Source organism: Citrus sinensis, chromosome 7 (genome assembly GCF_022201045.2).
Source record: "Citrus sinensis cultivar Valencia sweet orange chromosome 7, DVS_A1.0, whole genome shotgun sequence".
In the NCBI taxonomy this organism is placed as follows: Eukaryota; Viridiplantae; Streptophyta; class Magnoliopsida; order Sapindales; family Rutaceae; genus Citrus; species Citrus sinensis.
Genome location: NC_068562.1, coordinates 29,418,556 through 29,431,117, shown reverse-complemented (window position 1 = coordinate 29,431,117; position 12,562 = coordinate 29,418,556). Strand labels below are relative to the sequence as shown.

Below are 12,562 nucleotides of genomic sequence, written 5' to 3'. Positions count from 1 at the left end.
AAACACAAAATTAGAAGAGTAACTATTTCAGTTGTCAAATTTTGATTCCCTGTAATGAAAAGTCTCCAAAATTTTATTCACAGATTTCAATTTGTATGTTACAGAACAACTTGCAACTCTTTTTGACTACTAAAATCTTTATCTTCCAGAATTAACTGGGAAACGACCCCTGAAGAACATCAGATAATAATACAGCATTCTCTTGGCCCTGATCACTCTTCCAAACCTTGAAATCTGAAGGAAAATAATCATCATCCCACCAACGTTTTAGCGATGCAATAGAGAAGGGGCCCTGTATATCTCCTTGGGGATCTGTATAATGCCAAGCCAGGCATCGTAAGTCAGTCTCACGCGTCTGATTATCACCTCTCAGATCATCATTTTCTTCTCCATCACTTAAATCAATCACCTGCGTGTCTGCCAACCCCCCAGATATCTTATTATCCTCAATTTCCACAAGGGGCGTTACAACCTTGCTCTCACTTCTCCTTTCCGTCAGTACCTTTTGTGGTTCTGCAGCAAACTCAAAATGCAGCTCGTTCTCGGCAACAAACTCAAGATGTAGCCCGTTCTCTGCAATAAACTCAAGACACCGATCAGCAATAATTATCCAGAAATTAAATTAGTATCAGTCATATACAGTAACCCAGTAGAAAGGCTGAAAAGATTCAGATCACAGCAGTTATAACATAGGAGGAACAGGAAAAGGAATATTCTTCATCTTGTCTGCTATAAGACAAAATCCTTCTTTGTAAGCAATTTGATGATTTCCCTTTAATATTCCTTCCTCAATCTGATCCAGAATGAATCTGACTCAGAAAAAGATGATTATTTACCTTTTTCAGTCAGCTGTTCTGACTTCGGCAAGGCAGCTTGGATCCCTACAGAAAACAAACAAATACCAAATCAAGACAGGCACACTTGTACCTCAAAACAAAATGTAATTTTGCCACTGTGATAACTAATCCATTATCTTTACAGTACCATAGACATATCTGTGAATGTGTCCAAACAAGTGTTTCTGCACATGCCATGCACAAGCATAGACATGCAGTTAAAAAAACCTTCAATTTCGGGGACAACTTCATGGAAAGAAACCCAAAAGGAAGAGCAAACAAACGGTTAATTATGCACCTGCTGATCCTGTACTAGGAAATACCAATGGTAATCGAGTGGCATCCACTGCAATATCACCCTCTGAAGGACCATTGGGAATTGGTATCAAAAACCCACTATGTCCTTTTTCTGTATTATCAGGGCTCTCCAGTGGTAAAGCCTCCAGTTCTTCATCTCCAATAATTTTTGGAATTTCGAGCAAAAGTCGTTCCTGTTCAACCGGAGTCTGAAGCAACTGTCTTCTTTCCAGGTACTCAAGGAGTGTAAAGGCTCAACAAATTAAGGAACCCAGAACAATTAACTGCTGGATTAGTTTCAGTTATGCACTTACAAACAAGACCATCACTCGTCGTTAATATACGAAGCTACCATGATTATTTACTTTTCTGGCACAAAAGCATGCCACTCAGAGTAATCATAATAATGGGAATCGAAACATGAGCTCAGACCTCCAATAATGAACCAATTTTTATTTTCAGAATAAGAACTGATATTTATACTGCAAAAGAAGGCGACAGAAAACAAATAACTTGCATTTGTCTCCCTACAATTTTTTTTTTATTAACTTGCGTGCATATGTTATAAACTGAGATGACAATAAACAAATAACTTGCATAATTGTAGGTACCGGTTTATAAGGGAATCAAGCTTTGCCACGTGTCCCTCCAAACGATGAGAGGGAATTCATTCCGCAGACATCATACCCGAAATGAGTTCCCCAAGCAACCAAAATGGAAATAAACTTAGTAAATGGGAAATCTAATGACTAAAACTGGAATGATCAAACCCAGAAAAAGGACCAGGAATGTAAGAAAAGTAAGAACTGGGCACATATCTGGAAAGCATGTCAGCTTCATTACTTTAGCCAATAGGCACGTGCATTGGTCAAATAAGATGATGCATGTCCTTTGGAATAGGGTTCAGGACAAACCAAGTCACCAAAAGACTACAAATAAAGACCTATAGAACACTGTTCATCCAAAAAGAGAAAAGCCTTTATCTCTTCTCTAAGTTTTCCATTTCAGCCATAAACATCACACTAACTTGGGCACCAGAGTGTCTTTTGCAGGTACTCGCCCATTCGCTCCAAGAACAATCATGTAGGAAAGTTCTCCAGAGACTACAAATTCATCAAGATAAAATCTCAATTCCTTCAATTTGCATCACTAAGATTCCCAAATATCAAGGAATGCTCCCTAAACCATACAAATGCATTCTGTTAAACCTCCATTCACTGATAAGATGCTCATGCCACTCAGCATGGAAGACAGGAAAAAGGTGTCCTCATTAAGTTTTCAGCATTCTTCCACTGTTGCAGAGAGGAAAAAGTAAGCAATCCTCCAAACCAAGAACACTAGTTGTTAGGAATGCGAAGGCAACATGCAAAAATATGGATGACAGATAACAAAGCCCTTTTCTTTTCTCCTCATCTCTCTTCCCCTAATAAGTAACTTTAGATAAAGAGATGCACCTAGGATTTTTGCATTTTCGTGTGTAGAATACCTGTGTCTCAATAGCTGGGTGATCTACAATAAAATTTCATCCCAAATGAAAACAAAAATTGCAGCGATTGCTACCCAAGCCCATTCAATTAACAGAGAAAAGAGACAGAAAATATATACATACAAGTATGTATATAATAATTTTCCTATCAAGGATCCCACCATATTGAAATAGGGGTGGGCAAATAACTCAACCCGATCCTATCTGACCCAATCCGAACTAATCGAGTTCAAATCAGATGTGGGCCCTATCCAAACTAATGACATAAATTAAAGCTAAACTGTAACAGTAAAGCAAAATCCCTAACCTAAAGATTTCAATTCAATCAAAAGAAAGCACCAGTAGCCTCTTTTTTTCTTTAATTCCTTTCCTTCACTCATTTATTTCCTTCTCTTCAGATTCCAAATTCTTTAATTTCATAAAAAAAGCACGGCAGCTGCCTGTCCCTAAAGTTTGGCCAACCCATCCACCATTCGTGGTTCAGCCACCCACACCTCCCAAACCCAACAGGCAACAGCTTCAATTGGCATCAATAAGCTCCAATGTCCACCTTTTGGCCACTCAAAAGCTCCACCTAGCCAAACTGCCAATCATTATCGGATCCACCACAACATCCTTGCTAAGCCGCCAATATCGTTCATGGCAATTTTCTTCTCTCATTTGTTTCCACTTTTAGAAGTAAAATCGAGTAAAATATATTGTGTGTGTTTTAGAGAGAATGAGAGATGAAGTCCAAATCTTGCTTAAGTGAGGACAAATTAACAAGGATTGCTTGTAAAATGCATTTTACAGTCGTCGAAGTTTTATGATTTTGGATTTTGCAGCTAGGTCAACTTCTTCCTTTCGAGTTTATGATTTATGAATATCTGATCCAATCCGAATTCAATCCAAACTTTTGACCCAATCGGATTCAGATCCAGATCAGATCAGATTTAAGAGTCAGATTGAATACGGATGACTTTCTTCCTAACCTAAACAATCCAAAATCTGATCAGATTGATCCATACCCAATTTTGCCCACCCTGATATCAAAGTCAAGGACAAATTAAAAGACAAAAATCCACAGACTCTAATGCAGTGTATTTTGTCCTGTAGTATATTAAAATCCGTGTTATTTTGTCCTTTATCTTGTCCCTGACTTTATTCCTGACTGGAATTATTTTATATATGTATAAAATTACTCAAATGAAAAGAAGCAAAAATCATTCAATATATTTACATATACATAAAAATTTTTCAATCAGGAATCCAAGACCATATTACTGTCAGGGGCACACTAAAGAACAAAAGAAACACAGACTATGGTGCAGTATGTTTTGCCCTGTAGTACATTGAAATCTGTAATTTTTTTGTCTTTTAGACTGTCCCTGACTTTAATATAGTTAGAGATCCTAATTGTAGTATGTTCCCTTACATACTGCATTTGGCTATAGGAAAGATGCGTGAGAAATACTTAGGAAGGACAGCCCCACCAAATAGTGACATGGCGGGACTGTCCAACCAAACTTTTCCACCTAAAGGAGAGTTTTTAATTTTTAAATGATGGGTCTTTAAAATTAAGGAATGTTTCCCCCGTGTAGCAAAGTTTTGATGGACGGTCCTACCATATCAACACGGCGACATAATGGGACTGTCCTACCTAAATTTCTGTCAAGATGTGGACCCTAGAATAACTAGTTCTAGTTCTTGCAGGAAGATACATACTGCAAAATTCTCATCCTGCAATTTTAATGGGAAGTGCACATTTCCTACTAATGTTTCTTACAAACTAACACAAAAGAAATTTACTTTTCTTGATAACTATTTGTGCCTTTGTTGACAAACAAATGCTGACCAAGAGCCAGTGAACCTTAAATATTGCTCGTTCCTCCTCTAGCTAAAAGCCTAATCCAAAAGGACCAGCCGAAATCTCAAACCAGTCTTGAAATTCACCCTTTCTTCCTATGCCTAAAATCCTGAATCCAAACCCAATACCCAAGGCTGCTCTTACAGACTTTGGCATCCAGTTGCAGGCTCAAATATAGCATTTTAAAACATACATTCCCAATTGAAAAGCAAAGAATACTACTTTTGAAAACTTTGATTCAAAATCATTGCAAAATTTACAACATGAAAAAACATTGTACTTTTACTTCACTAAGTTGCGGTAAAACTTTTTAAGAATATTGCTTTGACAACTTGTCAAAGCAATTTTTAACTAGATCTACTTTTCCTAACAATTTTTAGTCATATTCACAATGTGTCTAGATGAAAAAGGATCATGGCAGTTCTTGTACTAGTAACCAAAAACAAACAGACTACACATGTATAAACAAACTAACCATTGTACACTAGTTATTGAGGATATTCTTTGCGCCATCCCTTTACATTGGCTCGGTCAATGAGCTTCTGCAGCAAAGCAAGTTCCCTCACAAGCCACTGAAATGTTACACAGCACAAATAAAGGATGAGAAACCTTAAGTTAAAGCCAAGTCTGGATCACATCTACGAGTGACAATGACCAATATATTAAATTTATGCCAGCAATTTGCAGTTCATGCTAGAATTGAAAATATACAAATAATCTTCCATAATACAAAACTGTTAATATAAGTGTCAGGGCACATTTGATGTGTTAAAAGTGAACAAGCCATTTTATATCTAACTAATCATAGACGTGGAAGATAATAATAAATGGAATGAATAGAAATATAATGGTAATTCAGGTCTCTAATGCTCAGCAACAACAATATCAATAAAATAAATTAGAAATAAAATTTGAAAAGGAAAAAGGAAAATAAAAGTTCTTCTCTCTACAGGGACGTGTCAACTCATTGAACAAATACAAAGATATGGAAGTACAGAAAAATGTTATTAATTACTTGTTAAAAGCCAAGAAACAGATTGTATTTATAGAAAATAGAGGTTTACACAAGGTGAACAAGATGTCCAAAGAAGGGTTCCAAAAATCTTCTAGCTAGCAGATCAGAAAAAATAAATAAAAAAATTCAAAAGGCATTTTCAAGCAATACCACAGGCCGAGCCAAACTACACAAAATGAACCTAAAATTAGTCAAACTACACAAAATACATACATGTTTTGTTATATCCTCATGCAAGATTTGAGTCTTTTCTTGAAGTTCCACCTGGAAAAGATTTGAAAAGTACATTAATAAAGAATAACTTATTAGAGAAAATTCACTCAATAGAAAAAAAGTTCGCCAAGTAGAGGTGGAAAACCAGAACACAAATCACTGCAGACTTTTGCCCGTGGTAAATCTGCAATTCTTTTTCCATGAAAATTAGAGCATTTAAACATATGTATTTTTATATAATAATAAATAAATAAAATAAAAACACAAAAATTATAACATACGAGCAAGTAACTGAAAATAATACGTTATATATTCTCAATTTTTAAGATGTAAAAAGTAATTACAATAATTTTTTCAGCAGAATGGTTGATTATAGGCATTATCATTTCAATAAAGACTCTACAAAGCAAAATGCATACTTTAAACGAAACCTTTTTCATTACATATGGGAAAAGAGTTATATTGTCTTTGTCTCACCTAAATGACACTCTAGGCTAGGTTTACCAAGTCACAAGCCTTTCTACCATAAAAGCCAAGCTATGATTTATCCAAACTTTCAATAATCAGATTCTTACCGTCAAAAAAAAAAAAAGAGTATTCAAAAGGACAAAAAACATAGAATCCCCAAAATAAACTTTAATCTTTAATCAAGCATCAGCATCATATGGATCAGATCTCTTTTAATATAATGAAACCTCACATAACCAGAGTCAGCCCCTAGTTAAAATCTATAAATATCATTAGAGAGCATTCCCTTGTATCATTGCACAGCTCTTCAACTTATATCTGTTTCCCAAACCCACAATTGGAACACATAATGACGTAGACAAGTAGAACATGCTGTAATTTTTGCACTCTCAAATGAAGGTAAGCCACAAGGCTAAATCAGTTCTACCAAAAACCTTGATGGGCATCGGTAAATCTCTTAATGGCATGCCAAACTGTCTAAAATAGGCGCATGCTTTTGATGTGAATACAAGCACAGCCACATACTCTACAGTTTCATAAATAGGCAAATAAACATGCCAAAACAAACCAAAGTGCTGTAAGCTTTCTTGTGCATAGACTACAGAAAATGATAACCTGGACGTCCTGATCATAAGTTCTTTCTGTTACCGTAAAAGCATAAGGAATGTGATCATTAGAAAAGATATGGAGAACAAAATAATGAATAGTTACGCATAAAAAGCAGTAGCGAACTTACAACAGTTGGCCTCTTAAGCAAACCATCTTTCACTCTCTGGCGCAAATCTTCACATTCTTCCTACAAACAAGAAAACAAATTGGGAATGCTGACAAGATATATCCACACACTAATAAATATACATTTTTTCTTGTAGGTGATACTAAAACAGAAACCAAATTCAAACCAAATAATGGACTTAGACAGGCTTTTAGTTGCTAATAAATGTTTCAAATAGCTCAGTAAGTGGCCTTATATAAGAAGAAATCATCCAGCACGAAAACAAACGCAACCAACAGCATACATTGTTCAATTTCTGAACATTAATCATACACCATTTACGGTGTATGATAGCAATAAAAAGAACCTACATGGTATAAAGGCCATTTTGAATTTCTTATTTATTCCTTGAAAATGAAAAAATTTCCCAAGATGAAGAAAACAAAATTAATTCAGTTCGAATAATTTTCATCACATGCACATCCTCGAACCACGAATATGTGCAGTTGCTGTTCCAATTTAACCCAAAAAAAAAAAAAAGCATTTAGGAGGAAATATTGCAGGTGCAATTACACTTTATCTTCACAGTTAGAAAAAGATAGTACTACCACAGGGGCAGAGGAGATATATCTTTTCCAAACAACTCTTAAAAACTTTACAAACATGCTTCAGCATTAAAGGGGAAGAAAGAAGGGGCATAACATCTATCAACATTTAAAAAAAAAAAAGTAAAAATCTGAATAATTGTTGCCTGGTAACTTTTTGGCTTCAGATCCATGACTATTCGGAATCAAAATAAATTAGCAACAGCCATATATGAAGATTACCTCAGAAAAGTTATCATCCGAAAGTGTGGCAATCCGAATATCTTTGACAAAATTTGAAACTTTAAGAAGTATTTCTGTACTCTTATCATCAGTTCCAGGGACCTTTTTTGTACCTAGACAATTGGTACTGAAATCATTAAATGTCAACTATCAAAGATAATAAAAGAACTGAAGAATTAGAATCAAGCTGATCATTATTATAATTGTTAACCTTCTCGTATAATTCAAAAAAGCTTTCTGCCCAAAAACAAAAAGACAGTCACATAAGCAAAAGTCTTTTGGAGATATTGTGTCAAGGAAATTTTATGGGTTATTTAGACAGAAAAAAATCAAATGATCTTTTAAATACACAAGAGAAGAAAAATCTGCATTTTATGGGATAGGTGCAGTACTTAGGTTCTCTATAGCCTTCAGTTTCCAACAAATTTGAGAATGTCCTATTCTTTTTCAATATTGACAATTAGCAAATAGTATGTTACTAGTAGGAAGACTCTTCTGTTTGGTTATTTCTTCAGTTTGTAATTGTCCTTTAACTATTCTCAGCAGAGTTCTGGTACAAATCTTTGTACAATCCGCTTCTAGCATTTTCTGTTTCTTGTAAATAAAAGGGCGACAGAGGAGAAGAAGAAGTATTATATCATTAAATGAACATTTAACTTGAAGCCCTAAAATGTCATCATTGATTTTTTTAAGTTTTAAAGCATATTTTGCCACAATACACACAGAACAGCTCACTTTGTTTAAGCCCAATAGTATCTAATTCAGCTTGAAACAGTACCCCTCAAAACAAACAGTGTCCATCATAACACAATGAAGCTCATCCAAATTGCAGGAATTTGATGGCACGTAATGAACTCTGAGCACACCCATGATAATGAGTTTCTGCATCGCCTCCTTAACTTATTTCCATAATCTGCACTTTAAAATTATCTTTCTCATGTAAAAGAAGTGACACCCCTGCATTCTGAATCTCCCATTGTAGCTACTATGTCAGATGAACCCAAAATCCCGGTTCCACCTGAACTAACCACTCGGATTCTCAAGGCTTTGTTGGCCCAAATTCTACATTAATTACTACTCTCAAAGATTAAACAAGTTTCTTTGTTTCCAATCCAAAGGTAAAAATGGATAGAGCAAAATGGACATGGTATATCAGAAAAGTAATGATTTCAAATGAACAGTTACTGAACAATAAAACATCAAATTACCTATAACTTGCAGAAGCTGGTGAGAGTTTTTCTGAAGGTAATCATTAGGATCTGATTTGACTCTTACAAAGCTTCCTACTACTTTGCATTCAAAAGTTTCAGAATCCTTGAGAAGATCCTGAACCAAACTCCTTTTTAAGTATACAAGCTTTATGTTATCAGGAACTATGGCAGCCCAACAGCTTTTGGGAGTTTCCAAACATAATTTCTTCAAAGGGACTTTTCTACTTTTTTGTTTTTCAGAGCTGAATAAATTATTCTCCTCATCTGAACTAAATAAAAAATCATCATCTGATTCAAACTGGTTCTCAGCATAGTGCGCTTCCAGCAGATCATAGATTTTAATTCGGAGAAACGATTTCTTTCCAAAAAGAGAAAGAAGCCTCTCATCAGAAACAACCCTCTTCTTCTTCACTGAGTGAACCAGTTTATTCTCATTAACATATTTATTAATAATGTCAGTGACATCATATCGAGAAATCTGTTGGGCGGTATCTTTACCAAGTGATTGAAGAAATTCAATAAGTGGTATTGATCCCCAACCATCAAACTTGACTTTCTTTGATCTGCCCCTTCGTTTCAAATTAGTTAGCTGAGGACTTAGTGGTTCATCATACTCTGGCACCCAAAGAAATGACTCTTGATCTGCTTTACTACCCATATTATTAAAGCATCAAAATTTTACTAATGGCAGCACACCCACAATGTTCATATTTTCAATTGAGCATAGGAAACGAAAAATTTCCTGAAAAGAGACAACGAGTCATAGGGCCACTAGCAACCACCAAGCAGCATTCCAACTCAAGTCTGAGAAATTCCAAAAAGAAAATGAAAATTAAGAAAAAAAAAAAGAAATTTAAAAATAGCATGCAAACACCGAATTCGAAAAATGATGAACTTTGGTGTCCAACATCGAAAAAAAAAAACAAGAAAACTTTTCTAACTTCAAACCCTAAACCTTCAAAATAAATAAAACCAAAAATAAAATAATAACATAAAATAAGGCGAAACCGTACCTTACTTTCTATTTGGCTTGATCATCAACGGTATCAGTGTAAGACTCTGAAAAACCGCTCATGCTACTGAGAGAGGGGGTCGGGGTAGACGACTCCCAACGTTACCAAATGGTATTTTACAAATTTAGCCTTATCCTTAATTCTGCCTAAAAGAGTTGCTTAGTTTGTAAATTAATCAATAATAAAAAACTTACAGTAACAACAAGTTATTAACAAGATATTAAGGTGGCGTTTATTTTTTAACTTAATAACTTAAAGTGATTTAATTTAATTAATTAAGTTAATTAGGGGTGTTTATTTTTATAACTTAATGAGATTTTTTAGATAATTTTGACTTAATAAAATAAGTTAATTTTTTTGACTTTTTACTTAATGGAGAAAGCTAAATTAAGTCAATTACATACTAATATCAAAAATATCCCTACTTTATAATTTATTTTTCATGTCTATTTCAAAACTCACCCATAAATATTTACCCCACATAAAAATATTACTGTTTTTTCTTTCTTATATTATATACGATAAAATTTGAAATTTATGGTATTTTATATATTGAAATTCTAAAATAATTATGTATTCACTTGAATATAATTTTACTTATAAATGTTAAAATATTGTGGTATTTAATATATTATTTATTTGACATTCAAATTTAATAAGGATACAGATGTAAAAGTACATATTTTCATCTTTTTTAAGTTGAAAAAACAAACAACTTAATACTAATTTTTGAGATTCAGACGAAAAAATAAACATATTATTCAGATTCAGACATTCAGATTTTTTCAGAATTCAGACTAATTAAGGTCTATTCAGATTTCAGCCAAAAAAACAAACGCCACCTAAAAGTACTTTTATTTACTCTAAAATTATTTTCGTTATTTATAACACGTGGGCCGTTTAATTTTTATTATTTATTTCTGTCTACACTTATTTCTTTTATGTTTTATTATTATATTTTTATAATTAGTTTATTATGTTATCAATTTAATTTTTTATAATAATTTTAATTTATATAGTTGGTTTTATAATACTGCCTACATTGTTATCATTTTGTTAATATGTTATTATTATTTTAATAAAACATATTTAATTTAATTGATTATATGTTTGTTTAACCTCCTATAAAAAAAATAAATTAAAATTTGTTTTTTCACATATTTGCCTTTGAATATTATTGTTGTACCCTGAAGTTTACAACGGAAATGAGGTAATGAGAACTTCAAATTTTGATCTTATTAAAAATTTGAAGTTCTAGTTATGATTTTAAAAATTAAAACTTGAGATTTCTACATATTTTATATTTTTGTTATATTTACATATTTAATATTTATATTGTAATACATATTTCTTTTCCTTTAATTATTAATACAAGGTTTTTTAAAATAACGAATTTCAGGATTCTACAAATCCCTGCTCTTGAAGTTTCTAGAAGAAATTGTCTTTCTTAAGTGTTAGATGCAAAAAAACACCTGAAGTTATTCGCCTAAAAGGCACTATAAAGGAAGAACATGAAACATCTTCATAGGAAAAAAAAATCAAAAGTCAAAGATTTTCCTTCACCGTCATTTATTTTAGAGCCTAAAATCTCAACATATGACGGTAGAGGATCCATTAATTTTGTGGAATAACCTCAAGAACATATTTGACTACCAAAATGATATTTTCCTTCAAAAAGCTAGACACAAGTGGCTAAACCTGAGGTTACAATACTATGCAATAGTCTATAACTACAATTCTGCTTTGTTCCACATCACTTCAGAACTAATATTGTGTAGTGAAAAAATTAATGATCAAGATATGTTTTAAAAGACAATTTTTACTATTCATACATCAAATGTTATCCTACAACAACACCAAGAGCGTCAATATAGTAAATACTTTGAGTTGATAACATTTCTTTTAATTGTTGAACAAAACAATAGGCTTCTAAAAAAAATCATGAAATAAGTCTAATTGGCTCTCAACCATTCTTCGAAGCAAATGCAAATACACATATAAAAGCGAATGCAAATACACATATAAATAGTGGATGTAATCAAGGAGGCAAAAAAGGTCATGGTAATTAACTTTGTGGTCTTCATAAGCATTCAGGACAGCTGAACAACAGAAATAGTCGCCACAAAAAATGAAACATCTGTGAGAGGCATAGTAAAGAAAATGATGCAGGAGGGGAAAATGTTAGATATGATGATGAACAAATTTGTTATTGATATAGAGGAAAAAGACATCAGTTGCATATCTACAATACAAACAAACATTAGTAGACCTCTATTAAGCATTCAAGAAACGAAAAAGAAAAATTGAAACTAATTTAGTCATTAACTCAGATCTTGTTGACCTAACTTACCTTGATATCTCTGACTTGTTTGAAGATACAAGTGGTAAAATCGACCATTTAATTAATGATAAAAATGTCTACATTAATTAAGTTTTTATTATTATGTTATAATTATTAAGTTACTAATATGTTCAACTTTTGTATTCTTTTTTTTATATCTAATCTTGATGTCTAACATAAACTTTTGTTTAATATAGGATTACGGATTTTAGAAAGAAATTATCTATTTTGGAATCAAAAGTTAAGGATGTATGCTTGGCTAAGAGTGAAATCATACAAACCATTCTTTAAGAG

At 33.0% G+C, this 12,562-nt stretch overlaps 1 protein-coding gene across 1 annotated transcript; it reads right to left on the bottom strand.

Annotated features, from left to right (window-relative positions):
- Positions 1-52: 52 nt before the first annotated feature.
- On the bottom strand, positions 53-10,091 carry LOC102607472 (uncharacterized protein At5g08430). The gene is made up of 9 exons (XM_006464129.4): positions 9,928-10,091; positions 8,912-9,718; positions 7,704-7,816; positions 6,898-6,957; positions 5,694-5,744; positions 4,967-5,037; positions 1,135-1,379; positions 837-881; positions 53-573 (listed from the first exon to the last, which is right to left on the bottom strand). Exons 2-9 carry the CDS (start codon positions 9,570-9,572, stop codon positions 152-154), a joined length of 1,668 nt encoding a protein of 555 aa, XP_006464192.1. The 5' UTR covers positions 9,573-9,718; positions 9,928-10,091; the 3' UTR covers positions 53-151.
- Positions 10,092-12,562: the final 2,471 nt, after the last annotated feature.